This window comes from Mesoplodon bidens (genome assembly GCF_964165515.1).
Source record: "Mesoplodon bidens genome assembly, chromosome: 2".
NCBI classification, from domain to species: Eukaryota; Metazoa; Chordata; class Mammalia; order Artiodactyla; family Ziphiidae; genus Mesoplodon; species Mesoplodon bidens.
Genome location: NC_138177.1, coordinates 63,922,177 through 63,938,881, shown reverse-complemented (window position 1 = coordinate 63,938,881; position 16,705 = coordinate 63,922,177). Strand labels below are relative to the sequence as shown.

The window sequence follows — 16,705 nt, the reverse complement described above, 5'->3', positions numbered from 1 at the left end:
CTAGGTACTCCACACTCAGTTAACCTTATCATTACATCTTTTACATTAACATTTATTATTATAATTAATGAACCAATATTGATACATTATTACTAACTAAAGTCCCTATTTTGTTCAGGTTTCCTCAGTTTTTATCTAATGTCCTTCTTCTGTCCAGGATCCCATTCAGGATACCATACTACATTTAGTTGTCATGTCTCCTTAGGCTCCACTGGCTGTGATGGTTTCTCAGACTTTCCTGGGTTTTGATGACCTTTACAGTAGTGGTCAGGTACTTTGTAGAATGCCCCTCGCATGATTTTCTCATGAATACACTAGAGTTACAGGTTTTGGGGAGGAAGACAGGGTAAAGTGCCATTTCCTGATGTCATATCAAGAGTAAATACTATCTCACAGACATAGAAAATAAACTTATGGTTACCAAAGTGGGAGGGAGGGAGAGATTGATAAATTAGGAGTATGGGATTAAAAGATACACACCACTATGTATAAAATAAACAACAAGGATTTACTGTATAGCACAGGGAACTATATTCAGTATCTTGTAACACCCTATAATGGAAAAAGATCTGCAAATATATATATATATATATATATATATAGCTGAAACACTTTGCTGTACATCTGAAACTAACACAATATTGTAAATCATTAAAAAACAAAAAAGAGTACATACTATCAACATAATTTCTCACTGGTGATGTTGACTCTGAACACCTGGCTGAGGCGGCGTTTGTCTGGTGTCTCCACTGTAAAGTTCTTCTCCCCACCCCCCTTCCATACTGTACTCACTGGAAGGCAGTGACTGTGCAGCCCACACATAAAGAGGGAGGAGTGAAGCTCTCCCTCCTCAAGGGCACAGTAGTTATGTGAATTATGTGGAATTCTGCACAGGTGATTTGCCTCTTTTCTTCCCTCTGCCCATTTTAAATTGGGTTATTTAAATTTGTATTTTTGACTTATATATATTCTGGCTCATTACTAGGTTTTGATGCCACGTTCATGGTACTTTATAAGATAACTTAGAAGCTTTCCACCATTTTCTTTGCTCTAGAATCTTTTAAATAAGATAGGAATCAGTTTCTTTTACATTCATATTTCCTACCTCTTCTTTTATCAGTCTTGGTAATTTACACTTTCTTAACACTTTCCAATATACATCACCAACTGATAAGCTCTAAGTATGTATATACTGGCACACTGATGATGGTACTCAGCAGAGACTATAGGGACATATGAGGTTACAGTTATAATTAGCTAGTGTAGCTCAGTGCTTATTAACACTCCACTTCCTGCAGTGTTAATTCAGGCAAACCTCAATGCAAGTTCTAGTTTTTCTACTTAATGGTTGCATGACTCTGAGCAAGTTTTATTTTAATTAATTCTGTTTACAGCATGCAGCAGCAATAAAAATCAACACATCCTATACACAAAGGCCATGGAAGAAATCAGGATGTAGGGAAGAAAAATTCAAGAAAACTGAAGCTAAGACCTTACCATCATGCTCTCCTTCATGCTTTCAATGAAATACCATCTCTAAATGCTACGGAGTCATCACCTTCTAAAATCTGTCTGCAAAATTACGCTAAATATTTTTCACTTTAACAGAAAGTTGTATTGTTAATTTTGTTCCTTCTTTTCCATTTTACATACCTGAGGTTCTCCACAGATGTCAATACAGCTAGTTCCATTTTCAACACATGCTTTTACTACAGGTTCTCCATAAAATCGGTACTGGGAGAATAAAGAAAACCAACAGTTTACTCTTACTTAGCAAGCTTAAATGAAGGAATACCACTGAGTGTTGGAAGTACAGTCTTCACTATTAAGAAATCAAATATTAATAAAGTAGCCTAATGAAAAAATAAGAAAATAACGTAACTGCAATTTACTCACTCTCACAGTGTAAATAAAAGCATGATGGAATTACCTCTAACTGAAGACAAAGTCGGAAGTTTTATAAAAGAAGTGACTCATTTGAGTTGAATTCTGAAGAACGGTAAGGATTTGCCAGGAAAAAGAAAATCCAAATAAAGGAAAAATTATATGTAAAAGTGTAAAATAGGGTGATGCTCAGGATACCTGAAGCACAGAGTAGTGGAGAGGGAAATGGTAAGAGATGAGTCTGGAAAGAAACACTTGGGCCAGATCAGGAACGACCCTGAGTGCCATGTTATCAAGATTGAGCTTTATCTTTTCTGCATTGCTGAGCCCTCCTAGAGTATTTTAAACAGGACAGTGGTGGAACGTTTAGAACACAGATATATCACTCTGCCTGTAGTATTGGAAAACAAAACTGATGGCAGGTAAGAAATGAAGGACAAAACTAAGGAAGTGGAAGGATATACTAAGAGTGAGATATACTTAAAAGACAGAAATGACTGGACTTCCTGATTACTAGACATGGGGACCAACAACTAATGGCAGTATTAGCAAAATAAAGAAAGGACAAAGAGGTTTGGAGGGGATAAGTTTAATATTGTACAAAGTAGCTATTCTGAGCCCGTATGGTTTTGGATCTCCCGGACTATGTGTTGCTCAAACTCAAGGAATTAAATCTAAAATCTTTTATATAAGAGTTCATACATCAGAGTCAGCCCCATTTCAAAGGAAGCATGACGACTTTTCCCTTTGTGAGGGAAGGGTAAGCGGAAGCATAAACTCTGCTCCTCTCATTCCTCACAGCACAAGATGGAGAAAGGAGATGGTCTGCTTCTTCTAGCCTTCAAGAAACAGGTAAAGGGACACTTTAAAGAAAAGACAGGGCACTACAGGGATTGACCTTTTCAAGTGGGTCACTTAGGCTCCTCTCTACCTGACTCCACAGCCTCATCTCCACATCCTCCTCCCCCTTCTTAAAAGCAGCAAATGACACTGGAATTACAGGACTAGAAAAGTGTGTTTAAGTTTTACTTCATCCTCTGCTATTCATCAACCGTGCAAAATTACTGAAGCACTTAACTTCTGAGGCAATGTAGTACAACGGAACAAACAAGGGCTTTCAAGGCAGCAGGACCCAAGTCCACATTCTAAATCCATCATCTACTAAACTGTATGAATTTATTTACAAATGACATACATGGACTACTATACTAATAAAATATACACTTTAAACATAAATAAAATGGACATAAAGTTGAAATTAAAATAAGTACAAGTCAAAGCTCTATTTACTTTCTGTACCCAATGGATCACCTTGGGTAATCTTTACACATATCCATTTGAAGCTCACTTAGCAATTTCCTTGGCCTCCTGGTTATTTTACCCCCGAATACCTCAAGTCGTCCCGTAGTTCACCTGGGTCAGAATCAGCTGGGTCGCTCGTTAAACATGCTGGTTACTCAGTCCCACACCAACTCCCTCCAGTAATAAGTTTTCTGGGGTAGACTGCAGTAACCTGCATTTTAAATGAGCCTCACTGGTGACTCTTACGTACGTTAGAGGTGGAGAATCACCTCCCTAGACACTTTCCCTGGAAAATCTCACCAACTTTCTGGATTTCAACTACAACATGTATGCTGATGACATCCAACTCCTATCTCCAGAGCTGCTCACTGATGAGGCTGCCTCATCTGTGGCTTCTGTTATAAACTTCAGGACCCGCAAGAGCACAGGACATGGGGCAAAACAAATTTCACTTTGGCTTCTTTTTCTCTCCTCTATTTCCTCTTCACCCTGACTTCCTCACTTGCTTAAAAAAATAATTCCACTATATAGTATGCATTTCCTATCTTAATTCAAAAATATCTAGCAGACACCTCAGTTTCAACGCATCCAAAATCAGATTCATCATCTTTCTCTCAACAGCAGTTTTTCCCCGTCCACTTCCTAGCACAGGAGACAATAAAGAATAATGCTTAAAAGTATTCATTCAGGGGGGCTTCCCTGGTGGCACAGTGGTTGAGAGTCCGCCTACTGATGCAGGGGACACGGGTTCGTGCCCCGGTCCGGGAGGATCCCACACACCATGGAGTGGCTGGGCCCGTGAGCCATGGCCGCTGAGCCTGCGCGTCCGGAGCCTGTGCTCCGCAACGAGAGAGGCCACAACAGTGAGAGGCCCGCGTACCGTAGGAAAAAAAAAAAAAAAAAGCATTCAGTCATTTTCTGTATATTTGGACATAATATTTGTTTACATATGCTTGACTAGTTTTACAGCTATCATTTACCTCTCACTAAAGAGACCCTCACAAAATAGAGAAATGGGTAAAAAAAATACCTTCAAAGAAACAAATTATGACACCAAAACTGGTAAACTGGAGTCTACCCCTGGGAGTATAATCCATATTACAAAGTGAAAACGACCTTCCAAGTAGAGCTTAGGAAGGAGCATGTTTTGGGGGCAAAAAGATAGAGATGCCTATAAACCATCCAACTGGAAACATCCAGAAGGTAATTCAATCCACCAGTCTGGAGTTTAAGGTGTAGTTCCTCAGTGGAAATAAATTAATATAGGCATCATCAGGAAACAGATGGTATCGAAAGCCATGGCTTTCAATTCTTTCTGACTACAACCCACCCTAAGAAATTCATTTCACATAGTAGCTCCACACACAAATATATCTGACACAAAAGCTTCATGAACCAGTACGTACCTGTATTATGTGTAATTCACCCTATTTTCTATTTCAGTCTATCTGATTTTTCTTTTCAATGCCTAGTCTTAACCTACTGAACTGATTTCACAAAGTTTAAAAACTACTGGCCCAGTTACAGTTTCTGTTTGGGATGGTGAAAACGTTCTGGAAATAAAGAGGTGACAGTTATATAAGATTGTGAATGTACTTAATGTCATTGAAGTGTATACTTAAAAATGGTTAAAATGTTAAATTCTGTGTTATGTATATTTTACCACAATAATAATAATATTAAAAAATGGTCCAGGGAATATAAACAGAAAAGAGTTTCCAAGGCTTAAGCTCTGATGCCTCTGGCATTCACAGGAGGATAAAAAGATCGAACAGAGGAGACCGAGACAAAGGTGGTAGAGAAAAAGAAAACTAGGAGAGGGCAAGAATTCAGATACCAAGTGAAGAAAGGAAAAAATGATCAATTGTCACAAATGCTGAGAGGTCTGATTAAGATGAGGACTGAGAACTGACGACTGGATTTGACAGGATGGGGATGCTGGCAGAGAAGTTTCATTTAAGGAGTATGGATAAAAGCCTGACAAGACTAGATAGAGGAGGAGGTGAGGGAGTGGAGACAGTAACTGAGGCAAACTCTTTCAAGTTTTGCTAAAAAGGGGCACAGAAAAATGGGAGTAGTTAGAGGAGCATGCAGAATTCAGAGAAGTTTTTCTTTAAATGGGAGATATAATCCCATATTTGTATGTTGAGAAAATAATCCAATCAAGAGGCAAAATTTGATGAGAATAAGAATATGTGTAACTGTGAACCTGTAAATATAAAGTCTTTGAATACCGTGTCCATGAGAAGCAGGGGTAGTTTTTCCCTGTAAAAGGAGATAAGGCAGAGTCAGGATACAATGCAGATAGGAAGATCCGGTGGTATAAATTCTCTTCTGACAGCCTGTATGTTCATAGTTCAAAAAAAAAAGGAAAGAAAGGCAGGGAGGGAGGGAGAAAAGAAAGAAGGAAGGAAGGAAGAAAATCATGAGGTAAGAGTGAGGAAGAAGGAAGAAAGGGGTGGGATGCTAAAAGTATGAGAAAAAAGAAGTTATAAAACTGCTGCTTCAGTGAGTAGGACAGAAAATAGCCTAGGAAAATAGATTAGAATTGCTGGAGGTACTGAGGCTGCATGTGAGGTTTGTAACCACACATTTAAAGTGGGACAAGTCAGCATCGGGATGCATTTTTCTCCAGCCAGACTGGGTTACACATGTTCAGGTAGAGTAAGCAGCAAGCTGGAATAACCAGGGCTGGGGTTTCTCCAGAGTACTTCGGAGGGAGGGACAAGCTGGCTGAGGATGTATATAAGACAGTGATTCAAGAAACGAACTACAGACGACATTCTAAACTAGTTAATGAAATAAATTGAAATAAACAATAGAAATACATTTCATTTGATGACAATCAAAAACCTTTCTGGTTTCATTTCATGAAATTATCAGCAATTTTCTAGATGTTTAGTTTTCAAGTGTTTTGACAATTGAGAAAGCTTCCTCAGATCCATAAATGTCACCAACATTCACCCTGTTACACAGACCACAAGTGTCTCTTTCACATCCAATCCAAGAGCAGCAGCTAGAGGTTCTCCTTTCAAAATATCCGCTTTCAACCACTTCTCACCACCTCTAACACTCCTACCCTGTGATTGGCTTGCTTGGCCCATTCCACTGTTAGTTCCCTACCATCTATTTTTCCTCTCAGAAGCCAAAGAACTTCAAATACGTAAATCAAATCATGCCCTTGCTTTTAACCATTCAATGGCTCTTTCATATTTAAAAGAAAACCCAAACCCTGATCTTGACCTTGCAGACCTAACCACCTAGTTCCTAGGTACCTCTCCAATCTAACTCCCCACCTCTCTGCCCTGCTCACGCCCAACCACACTGGCCTCTCTCACATCCCTCAGTCAGGCCAAGCACATGCTCATCTCAGGACCTCTCTATTTGCTCTTTGCTGGAACACCCTCTCCTCAAATACTCACAGGATTTACTCCCTCACTGCATTCAGGTTCCTACGCAAATTTCAGTTCCTCACAGAGACCTTCCCTGACCATCCATCTAATAGAGACTGGTGTGCCAATCTTTTTATCTCCCTTCCCTGTTTTATTTTTCTTCAGAGCACCTGTCACTTACTATTATAACATTATTTTTCTGTCTCCCCACTGGACTGTAAGCTCCATGAGGGGTTTTCTGTTTTATTTACCATTATGTCCGTAGACTAGTTCAGTGTACATATAATAAACACTCAATAAACATTTATTGAATAAATGAACAAATCCTTTTTTAATATCTTTCTTTGTACATGCGTTAACATATGTACTGGTACAGTAATACAGAATGTAATTTAAAAACAACTAAAAAGTAAATTATGGGTACATGCTCAAACTTCTTTAGTTAAGGGGCATGCAGCACAAAAAAAAGTTTGGCAATTACAGCTGTAACCACTAAATAAACCAGCACACATTCCTGGAGTCTAGTGTCACTCTCTCTCTCAGGAGACTTTGGTCATATCCATTTGCTTCTCATGAGAAGTAAAAACTCCCCATACGGGGTTAAGGCCCTGAATCAATTCTTCTGTCCTCTGCCCTTATGTTTCTCTGGAATATAAAATACCAGATTCTGCTAGAAATGAATAGATTGTTTGTTCTGATTCAAAGAAGGGCAGATTACTTACTGGTCCTACACAGTTGAGGACAACTGTTGCCTGTTTAGCCATTTCATCAAGTGAGGCTGGATTAGTGATATCACAAATTATTATTCCAACTTCAGATGACAGTGCCGGCCTTCCTAAAATAAGAAATAAATTGTTTTAAGCAAATCCCGATACAGTATTAGATCACCCAGCCCTCCTTTTCATAATAACCACTGACGGCAAATTTACTAAACATACTAAAAGCTAATTCTCCCTCTCAAACAAAGGACAAAACTGTTTTTAACCAGGTAATTAAAAATACGGAAAAGACTATGAGGAAAATGGAGTTAAAACTAAGAGTTAATAAAACACATTACTAACCTTTAAAAGAAAATCTAAGATAAGGAATGTGTAAATGACAACTCTATGCAAAATGCCAATTTTACAAGTTTTCAGATACTGAGAAGACGATTTTCCTGACCTCCTCTCCAGGAAGAATTATAAGATTATACTATAAAAGCAGTTTCTCATCAACGATTAAACAACTACATACGATAAAATTATGAGGAGGGGAGTTAACATCAACATAATGAAACAAAAGAGGACTGAGGTAAACAAAACAGTCTAGGGAAGAACACTCAAGTTCATAATAAGGAAATAACTGGAATAAACTGAATCAATAGAGTAACGCAGGTTTCATGGCTCAAGGTGTATTTCCTGCAATAACCTCATCTGGGCACTACAAATGGTAGGCAACTAGGCTATAACTGTACAGTCTCGTTGAACAGAAAAGAAGGGAAGCATATATTTTAGTCGTGAAAGTATTTCTCTTAGAAAATTAAAAAAAGACCAAAAAGCTCTTTGGTCAAGATTCTGTACTTGGGAGTGGCAGCAGGAGAGCTGTAGGAGAGTCCAGCCTACATGGTATCTTCTGTACCAACCACAAACAAAACAGGTTCCAAAAACAGGTTCCAAAAACAGGTTCCAAAAACAGGGCTCTGAGGGCTTCCCTGGTGGCGCAGTGGTTGAGAGTCCGCCTGCCGATGCAGGGGATACGGGTTCGTGCCCCGGTCCGGGAGGATCCCACACGCCACGGAGCGGCTGGGCCCGTGAGCCATGGCCGCTTGAGCCTGCGCGTCCGGAGCCTGTGCTCCGCAAGGGAGAGGCCACAGCAGTGGCAGGCCCGCGTACCGCAAAGAAAAAAAAAAAAACAAAAAAAAAACAGGGCTATGACAGGGCAATAGGGTGGAAAACTGAGTCAAAGTTAAAAGGCGACTGACTCCTAATTAGATGTTCCCACCACGGGGAACATGGGTGTGTGTGTGTGCGCGCGCGCGCGTCTCTCTCGGTAGGGGTGTGTGTGTGTGTGTGTCTCTCTCTCTCCGCCACATCTGTATCCCCAGCGTTTAGACTAGCACCTGACATTAAAAAGACCACTCAATAAAAACAGGCTGAATGAATGCCGAAAGAGTAAGTAAACGGCCGAAACAAAAACACCAAAAAATTTTTTTTGGATGAAGAGTGCGACTGCTGGAGAATGCTTACAAGTAAAAATTAAATTAAAAAGTAAAGCCACAGCAACGTTCTCCGTAAAACTCCTAAGCTTCCTCTCCCATCTCCAAAACACAAGGCAAAGGGAGAGCACAAACCATCCTGAAGAAACCAGTGCTCTACTTTTGTACCCGATCAAACATCAAGAGGCTTCCAGGCCCACCAGGTTTCCCCCGCTCTAGAAGGGGACGGAGCAGAGAAAGGAAAAACTAAAGTTCCCATTTCGCCAGTGGGGATTCCCTAACTATGGGAGAAATTCAAGGGGGGTATGTCTCTCTCTCTCTCTCTCTTTTGTTTAGGGAACGGAACGAAGCTCTGACGCTATCAGGAGCCCCGTGCTCCTCCTCCTGGCCGCTAACAGGGTTGGGGAGCTCGAGGGGCACCCAGGGAGAGAACCTCTCATTTCAGGCGACTGAAACCCCTCAGCCGGGAGGAGGGGGCTTGGGGACGAGAGCCGCGGCGGCGGGGCCGAGACCGGGGTCCCGGGGCCCCGTCCCAGTCGCCCCCTTTACCCAGCTTCATGGCAGCCCTCTCCAGGACTCGCTGCAGCTTCTCCCGAGAACGGCCCGCCACAGCCCAGGGCAGGCGGGAGCTCCGCTCCGGGGACACCTGCTCCCGGGCCACCTCCTCGGTCACGAACTGGCCGGTAAAGCCAGAGGCGCCGAACACCACCAGGTGGAAAGGCCTCTGCTGGGTCGCCATTACGAGCCCACGGCGATGCAAGGACCAGGACGGGCTGAGTCCGCGGCGCCTGCGCCTTAAGCAGCGAACCCAGGACCCGACGCAGCAACCACCTCCTCCGCGGCCACTGCGGTCTCCGCTGCTTGCGCGCCGCTTTCCCGAAGGCCCGCGCGCGCCGCTGCGCCAAGGCCCCGCCCACACCGCCTTTTGTCGGCGGCGCCACTATTCCTCCTCCTCCTCTGGGGTGTACGCCGCGCTGCTGCTGGCGGCCTTGGCTCGCGAGACCTGTGTGCTTGCGGGGCTGGCGGCAGCAGGCGGCGGCCCATCCTCCGCCCCGTTGTTGGTCCTGCATAGTTCTGACTGCCCCAGGCGTCGCATCTTTTCGCTCTCCCGAAGGTTGTAGGGAGCTTCGCAAAGAGAGAGCTCACGAAAACCTTCTGACGGCTGAGAGCAGTTCCCGCGCCGAAACCGCCCCTTTTTTTTGGTTTTCGAAGCACGTTGTCCAAGGGGGTGTCTGCAGAGCCATATGGAGGTGGAGGGTGGACAAGGAGTCTGGGGTCCGCCCTCTGTCGTAGGCCCCGCCTCCACCGCCTCGGTGCCCGTCACCTCCGGGACCCCCTTGGTGATGCGGCATACAGTTAATGGTGAACCTCCGCCGGAAAGAAACTCCCAGAGTTGTCGTGCCTTTTGAGCTGTGAGGTAAAGGTGAATGGTGGTCAGGACGTCCTCGAAATGCAGAAGAAATCAAGTTTCTTGAGCAGTCGTTATTTATATAGTCAAAAACGTTTTAATATAAGTAAATGAATAAGTGAATACATAAATAAATGGGGGAGAAGAGACACATCTCCCAGTACAGAGGCATTCCAAATAATTTGTCATTACGACCTTCTCCAGGAGAAGAGTTTAACTCCTTCCCCTTTGAATATAGGCTTTGCTTAGTGACATACTTTAAAGAGAAGAATGTGGAAAGGGGGAGGAGGGGTGGGAAAGAGAAACCAGGTAAAAATTACCTGGCCAAATGATCAAGGTTAACATCATCAATACATCATGTTGATAGCACATATCCTTAATATGATGTGATAAAGATGATAGATACTTCATCTCTGTCGGGTTCCTCCCCCAAACCCATAACCTCATTCTAACCATGTTGAATATTCTAGAAAATACCTGCCCAATACTCCCCAAAATGTCAAAGTCGTGAAAAAACAAGGGTGGTAGGAGAAACTGTCAGTAACTAAAGGAGCCTAAAGGGACATGATGACTAAATGTAATGTGGTATCCTGGATGGGACCCTGGAACAGAAAACGGACATAAAAGAAATGCTAGTGAAATCCAAATAAAGTGTGTTTAGCTAGTCACAATGCACCAATATTGGTTTCTTTGTTGTGACAAAGGTGCCAAAGTAGAGTTAAATGTTAACAGTAGGGAAGACTGGTGAGGGGTACAGAGAATGTTCTGTACTATCTTTAACTTTTCTGTAAATCTAAAACGATTGTCAAATTTCGCATGTAATTTTTTTTAACAATAGTGATTTTAAGACAGTTTATTTTATTTTATTTTATTTATTTATTTATGGCTGCGTTGGGTCTTCGTTGCTGCATGGGTGCTTTCTCTAGTTGCAGTGAGTGGGGGCTACTCTTCGTTGCAGTGCGCGGGCTTCTCATTGCAGTGGCTTCTCTTTGTTGCATGGGCTCTAGGTGCAGGGGCTTCAGTAGTTGTGGCTCGCTGGCTCTAGAGAGCAGGCTCAGTAGATGGGGCGCACGGGCTTAGTTGCTCCACGGCATGTGGGATCTTCCCGAACCAGGGCTCGAACCCATGTCCCCTGCATTGGCAGGCAGATTCTTAACCACTGTGCCACCAGGGAAGCCCCAACATATAATTTAAAAAGAATTTTGTGTATTTGTATCAGATGCGTGTAAATATGTCATCTCATTTAATGCTATTCATCAAGCATTTCCAGAGAGCTTATGTTTGTCAAACTCTGAAATAGATCCTGGGAATGAATACAGTGATTCCCTAATTGGGGGATAAATAGTTTAATTGCAGTACACGTGGCAAATGAAGGAAGGAACTATCTATAGGGCAGAAGAAACAAGAGAAGCGTGTGCTAGGTTACATGCTGTTGGTCCCCAGCTATGCCAGGGACCCCTGCGTGTGCAGTCATGGGTACAGTTCACTGAAGAGGGAGTCTTCCAAGGGAACTTGACTTTGATTTCAATTAGTAGAGCTTAGATATAGAAGGATTGAGAGAGGGACGGGTGTTTGTTTATTCATCCAAAAAACATTCAGTGTGTGTGTCATATGTACCAGATCCAGAAGCCAGGGCCAGATTTTGAAGTAAAGTTATATTAATAACCCTCATTAAAATATGAATAGATGGATGCTTTTTAAACCATGAAATATATTAATCATACAAAATGGTAAAGCCAATAACAAATATGTTCCCACCACACAACTTAAGAAAAATATTCCATGGAGTGAGGCTTCTGGGTACCCATCCCTGAACACATTTCCTTCCCTACCCCCTAGGTGGCCACTTGCCTCAATTTGGTTTTATCATTCTTGTACATGTCTCCTTGAGCACATGTGCAAGGGAATATTTTAATACATATCTAGGAATCGAAATAGTCCTAGAATATGCACATTTGAGATGTAATCAAACTGCTCTCCAAAGCAAATGTACTGATTTACACTCTCAGCAGGATATGAGAATTCTCTGTTGTTTAATCTGTGCCAAAACTGGGAATTGTCAGACTTTGAATTTTTGTCCCTCTGGTGGTTATAAAATGGTATGTGTTCAAGAATTTATTGAACATCTGTTACATGCTAGACACTAGGAATAAAATACTGAGGATACTGCAGTAAACAAACCAAAGCCTCTGCCTTCACGAAATTTACATTCTAGTGCAGTAGACTATAAATAAAAAATAATCCTACACATATGCACGTTTGCAAAAATATTTGTCCAAGCGTGCTCATTGCAGCATTGTTTGTAATATGAAGAAACTGAAACAACTGCAGTGTCCTTCATTAGATGATGTGTTAAATAAAGCACAATATCCTATCCACTTAATAGAAACTATGCATGTAAAATGAATGAGGTAGGTCCATGTATAGTGGCATGGAAAATTGTTCAAGATATATTGTAAGTGAAAAGAACAAGTTTCCTAACAATCTGAGAGCATAAATCCTTTGTTAAAGATGAAAATGGGGCTTTCCTCGTGGCACAGTCGTTAAGAATCTGCCTGCCAATGCAGGGGACATGGGTTCGAGCCCTGGTCCAGAAAGATCCCACACACCACGGAGCAACTAAGCCCGTGCGCCACGACTACTGAGCCTGTGCTCTAAAGCCCGCGAGACACAACTACTGAAGCCCACAGGTGGGCTTAGAGCCTGGGCTCCGCAACAAGAGAAGCCACGGCAATGAGAAGCCTGCACACCGCAACGAAGACCTAACACAGCCAAAAAATAAATTACTTAAATAATTTTTTTTAAAAAGATGAAAATGACATGTGTATATTGTTGACTGAAAAAAAATGCACAACTTGAGAGTTGTGAGTTAAATTTTATTTGGGGCCTAATAAGGACTATAGTCCAGGACACAGCCTCTCAGATAGCTCTGAGGAACTGATCCGAAGAGGACAGAGGGAGGTCAGTATATATGTGATTTTAGTGAAGGGGGTATCAAATCAAGCACACATTTTGGCAGAAGGTTGCTGCTTGTCACCAGAAGGTTACTGTTAGTCGTGAGGAACAGATGTCTCTGTTAATGATTTTAGTGCTTTTCTAGGTATGAGAAGATGCAAGAAATTGGGCTCATAAAATCTTCTTCTAAAGATATCTGACTATCTGAAGGCCTGTTATGCCAGGTTTTCCCAGAGCAGTGTCTCATTCCTGATCTCTGCCCTGAAATTCTTTCAGAGTGTGTTGAAGATCAGTGACTACTGAGGCTAGTGACTTCATTCTTGTAGAACCAGATGGTGAATGACAATTTTTAGTTGGCAGTATACATACAAAATGTTGGAAGAATATATGACAAATCATAATTTTAAAAAATAGCTGTAACAAAACCTAAAAGAATAATGTGAACTGTTGGTGGGGTGTGCACATAGGAGATAAACTGAATGCACTGCTGTGTTCACATGCTTTATTATTGCTTTTTCAACACTGTGTCCAAACCGGTTCCCTTCTTTCACTGGCCATTTTAGAGGCTCCTCTGTGGTTGGATGTAGCAAACTGCTGTCTAGTTTCCTTTCTGCTGGATGCAGAGGTGCTTTGGGCACTGCAGGTGGTAGCGCAGTGCTGGGCTCACTTCCTAGTGCGGCCCGTGCTTCCTCTCAAATCCCTGTTGTCCGTGTGTTCTGCATCACTCCCTGTGTTTATCTGTTCCCTTATACAAGTAATAATGAGATACTGTGCTTCCCACCATCCCTTAATATTAGAATGAAAAAATGGGCCTAGAATCTGGCACTTCACTCTCTTTCACTTGATGAATTGAGAATTTGACTATGCAGAGCTGTCAGATAACTGGTAGGTGGCTTGAGGTCACTAGGTCTCAGCTTTAGGACGTTCACTCCCACATACAGTGTTCAGCGCTCACCCAGGCTAGGCAGCTAAGCAGTAGCTTTTGAGCTTGAACACCTATGTGTGAACAAATTCTTTAGCACCCTAGTCACACTTCATCCCCTTGGGAGCAGTTTGGGGTCAGCTAGAGCCCCAAAAAAGACAGACCCTCACCAGCATGACTGGAGGGCTGGGGGCAGGCTGGCCTATGCAGTGTGCTTAGAAGGTAGCTCCTCACTAGCTGCCATCCTTGGCGTCTCTTATTTTCTCTTTGTCACCAGGTCTCAGCAATTTACAGAACTCTCCCTCCTTTCCTTCCTTCCACCTGTCATCTTTGCTTCTGAATAAGAACCATTTGTGTAACACCAATACTTACCTTAAGAAAGACATGCGTTATGTGGTTGTAATCAAACCTGATGCTTTCAGATGACCTACTTACATCTTCATTGTGGGAAAGATTAAGAACAAAACAAATTCATCTAAACTTCTGGGCAATCCAGTTGACTTTTAAATGTAAGGATGGAATTCCAAACACAACACATTCAGCTATATGACAGAAAGTAAATCTATGGATACGGTATTTTGTGAATGATAAAAGAAAACCTTACGTTAAAAAAAACTGTAAAATGCTTAAAAACATACCGTACACATATTAGTCAATAATTGTTAGCTATTGTTAATAGTAATAGTGATAATTACTGAGAAGTAGGTTTGTATGAATTACAGAAGAGGAAAGGGACTTATACTTTCCACTTTTTAACCTTTTTATACTGTATAAACTTTTGTTTTTTAATAGCAAGTATATATTACTTTTATGATCATACTTTTTAAAAAGGAGCAGGAGGGACTTCCCTGGTGGCACAGTGGTTAAGAATCTGCCTGCCAATGCAGAGGACACGGGTTCGAGCCCTGGTCCGGGAAGATCCCACATGCCTTAGAGCAACTAAGCCCGTGCACCACAACTACTGAGCCTGCGCTCTAGGGCCTGTGAGCCACAACTACTGAGCCCATGTGCCACAACTACTGAAACCCACGCGCCTAGAACCCATGCTCTGCAACTTCAGTGAGAAGTCCGCACACCACAACAAAGAGTAGCCCCCGCTCGCCACAACTAGAGAAAGCCCACACACAGCAACGAGGACCCAACGCAGCCAAAAATAAATAAATTAATTAATTATTTTAAAAAAAGTATGCCACGCCAGGCATCAGTTGTTTAAAAAAAAAAAAAAAAGGAGCAGGAGCTGGCTTTGCAGAAGGGGTTGAGGAGCAGCTGTGGGGATCACCCCTGATCATTTTCAGTCCTGCCACCGAGGCCAGGTTCCTGTTGCCACCAGGGCCGGTTCCTGTTGCCACCAGGGCAGGTTCCTGTTGCTACCAGGGCAGGTTTTTTGGTCCACTGTAACACACAATAATACGAATGAATCTCACAAACATTAACTTGAGCAAAGAAAGTCAGGCAAAGAAAGAGCACATCTGTATGATTCCATTTATGTTAATTTCCAAACCAGGCAAAACCAATCTATGGTGACAGGAGTCTTGGAAGGATTTACTCTTGTGTTGAGCAGTCCCAGAACATCAGGCTCTTTTTTTTTTTAATTTACTTTATTGAACTATAGTTGATTTACAGTGTTGTGTTAGTTTCTGGTGTACAGCAAGATAATTCAGTTATACATATATAAATATTCTTTGTCATATTCCTTTCCATTATGGTTTATTACAGGATACTGAATGTAGTTCCCTGTGCTATGTAGTAGGACCTTGTTGTTTATCCATTCTATATATAACAGTTTGCATCTACTAATCCCAAACTCCCTATCCATCCCTCCCTCACCCCCCCTCCCCCTTGGCAACCACAAGTCTGTTCGTAAATAAGTTCATTTGTGTCCTATTTGAGATCCCTCATATAAGTGATATCACGGTATTCGTCTTTTTCTGTCTGGCTTACTTCACTTAGCATAATAATCTCTAGGTCCATCCATGTTGCTGCAAATGGCATTATTTCATTCTTTTTTATGGCTGACTAGTATTCCATTGTATCTATATGCCATATCCATTCATCTGTCAATGGATATTTAGGTTGTTTCCATGTCTTGGCTATTGTAAATAGTGCTGCTATGCACATAGTGGTGCATGTATCTTTTCAAATTATAGTTCTGTCCAGATATATGCCCAGGAGTGGGATTGTTGGATCATATGGCAACTCTATTTTTAGTTTTTTAAGGAACCTCCCTGCTGTTTTCCATAGTGGCTGCACCAATTTATATTCCACCAACAGTGTAGAAGGGTTCAGGCTCTTCTTATAGTAACCCTCCATCTGAAGGACTTCCAAGGAATATTCCTTCTTTCCAGGGACCAGCATAGAGGTTCATTTCAGCCCGAAGGTTAGTACAAAGAAGAAGGGAAGACACCTCTTCTACTAGAGAAGACAGTTTGACTTGTGGACAAGGCTGCTAGCCACCATCTTCACAAAGTCTGAGACCCAGCCCTCAAAGGCTCAGAGGTGAAGGGTAGGAAGTGGGGGGAGGGGACTGAGAAGGGAGAATTCCTGGAGCATCAGCTGTGAGTGGTTGCTAGGTAACAAAGATTTTCTTGAGCAAACACTAGCCAAGCTCCTCTGAGCCCTCTTCACAACTAGGCCTCAACCTTGGCCTA

The 16,705-nt window shown here is 42.1% G+C and overlaps 1 protein-coding gene across 1 annotated transcript in view; it reads right to left on the bottom strand.

The window, feature by feature from the left end:
* The window catches only part of SCCPDH (saccharopine dehydrogenase (putative)), a 38,089-nt gene extending 28,435 nt beyond the window's left edge, over positions 1 to 9,654 (bottom strand). Inside the window, exons 1-3 of the mRNA XM_081225120.1 lie at positions 9,322 to 9,654; positions 7,301 to 7,413; positions 1,654 to 1,734 (exon numbers count right to left, since the gene is read on the bottom strand). Coding sequence (XP_081081246.1) covers positions 1,654 to 1,734; positions 7,301 to 7,413; positions 9,322 to 9,511 — 384 coding nt within the window. The 5' untranslated portion in view covers positions 9,512 to 9,654. The remainder of the gene's footprint in view (positions 1 to 1,653; positions 1,735 to 7,300; positions 7,414 to 9,321) is intronic.
* Positions 9,655 to 16,705: the final 7,051 nt, after the last annotated feature.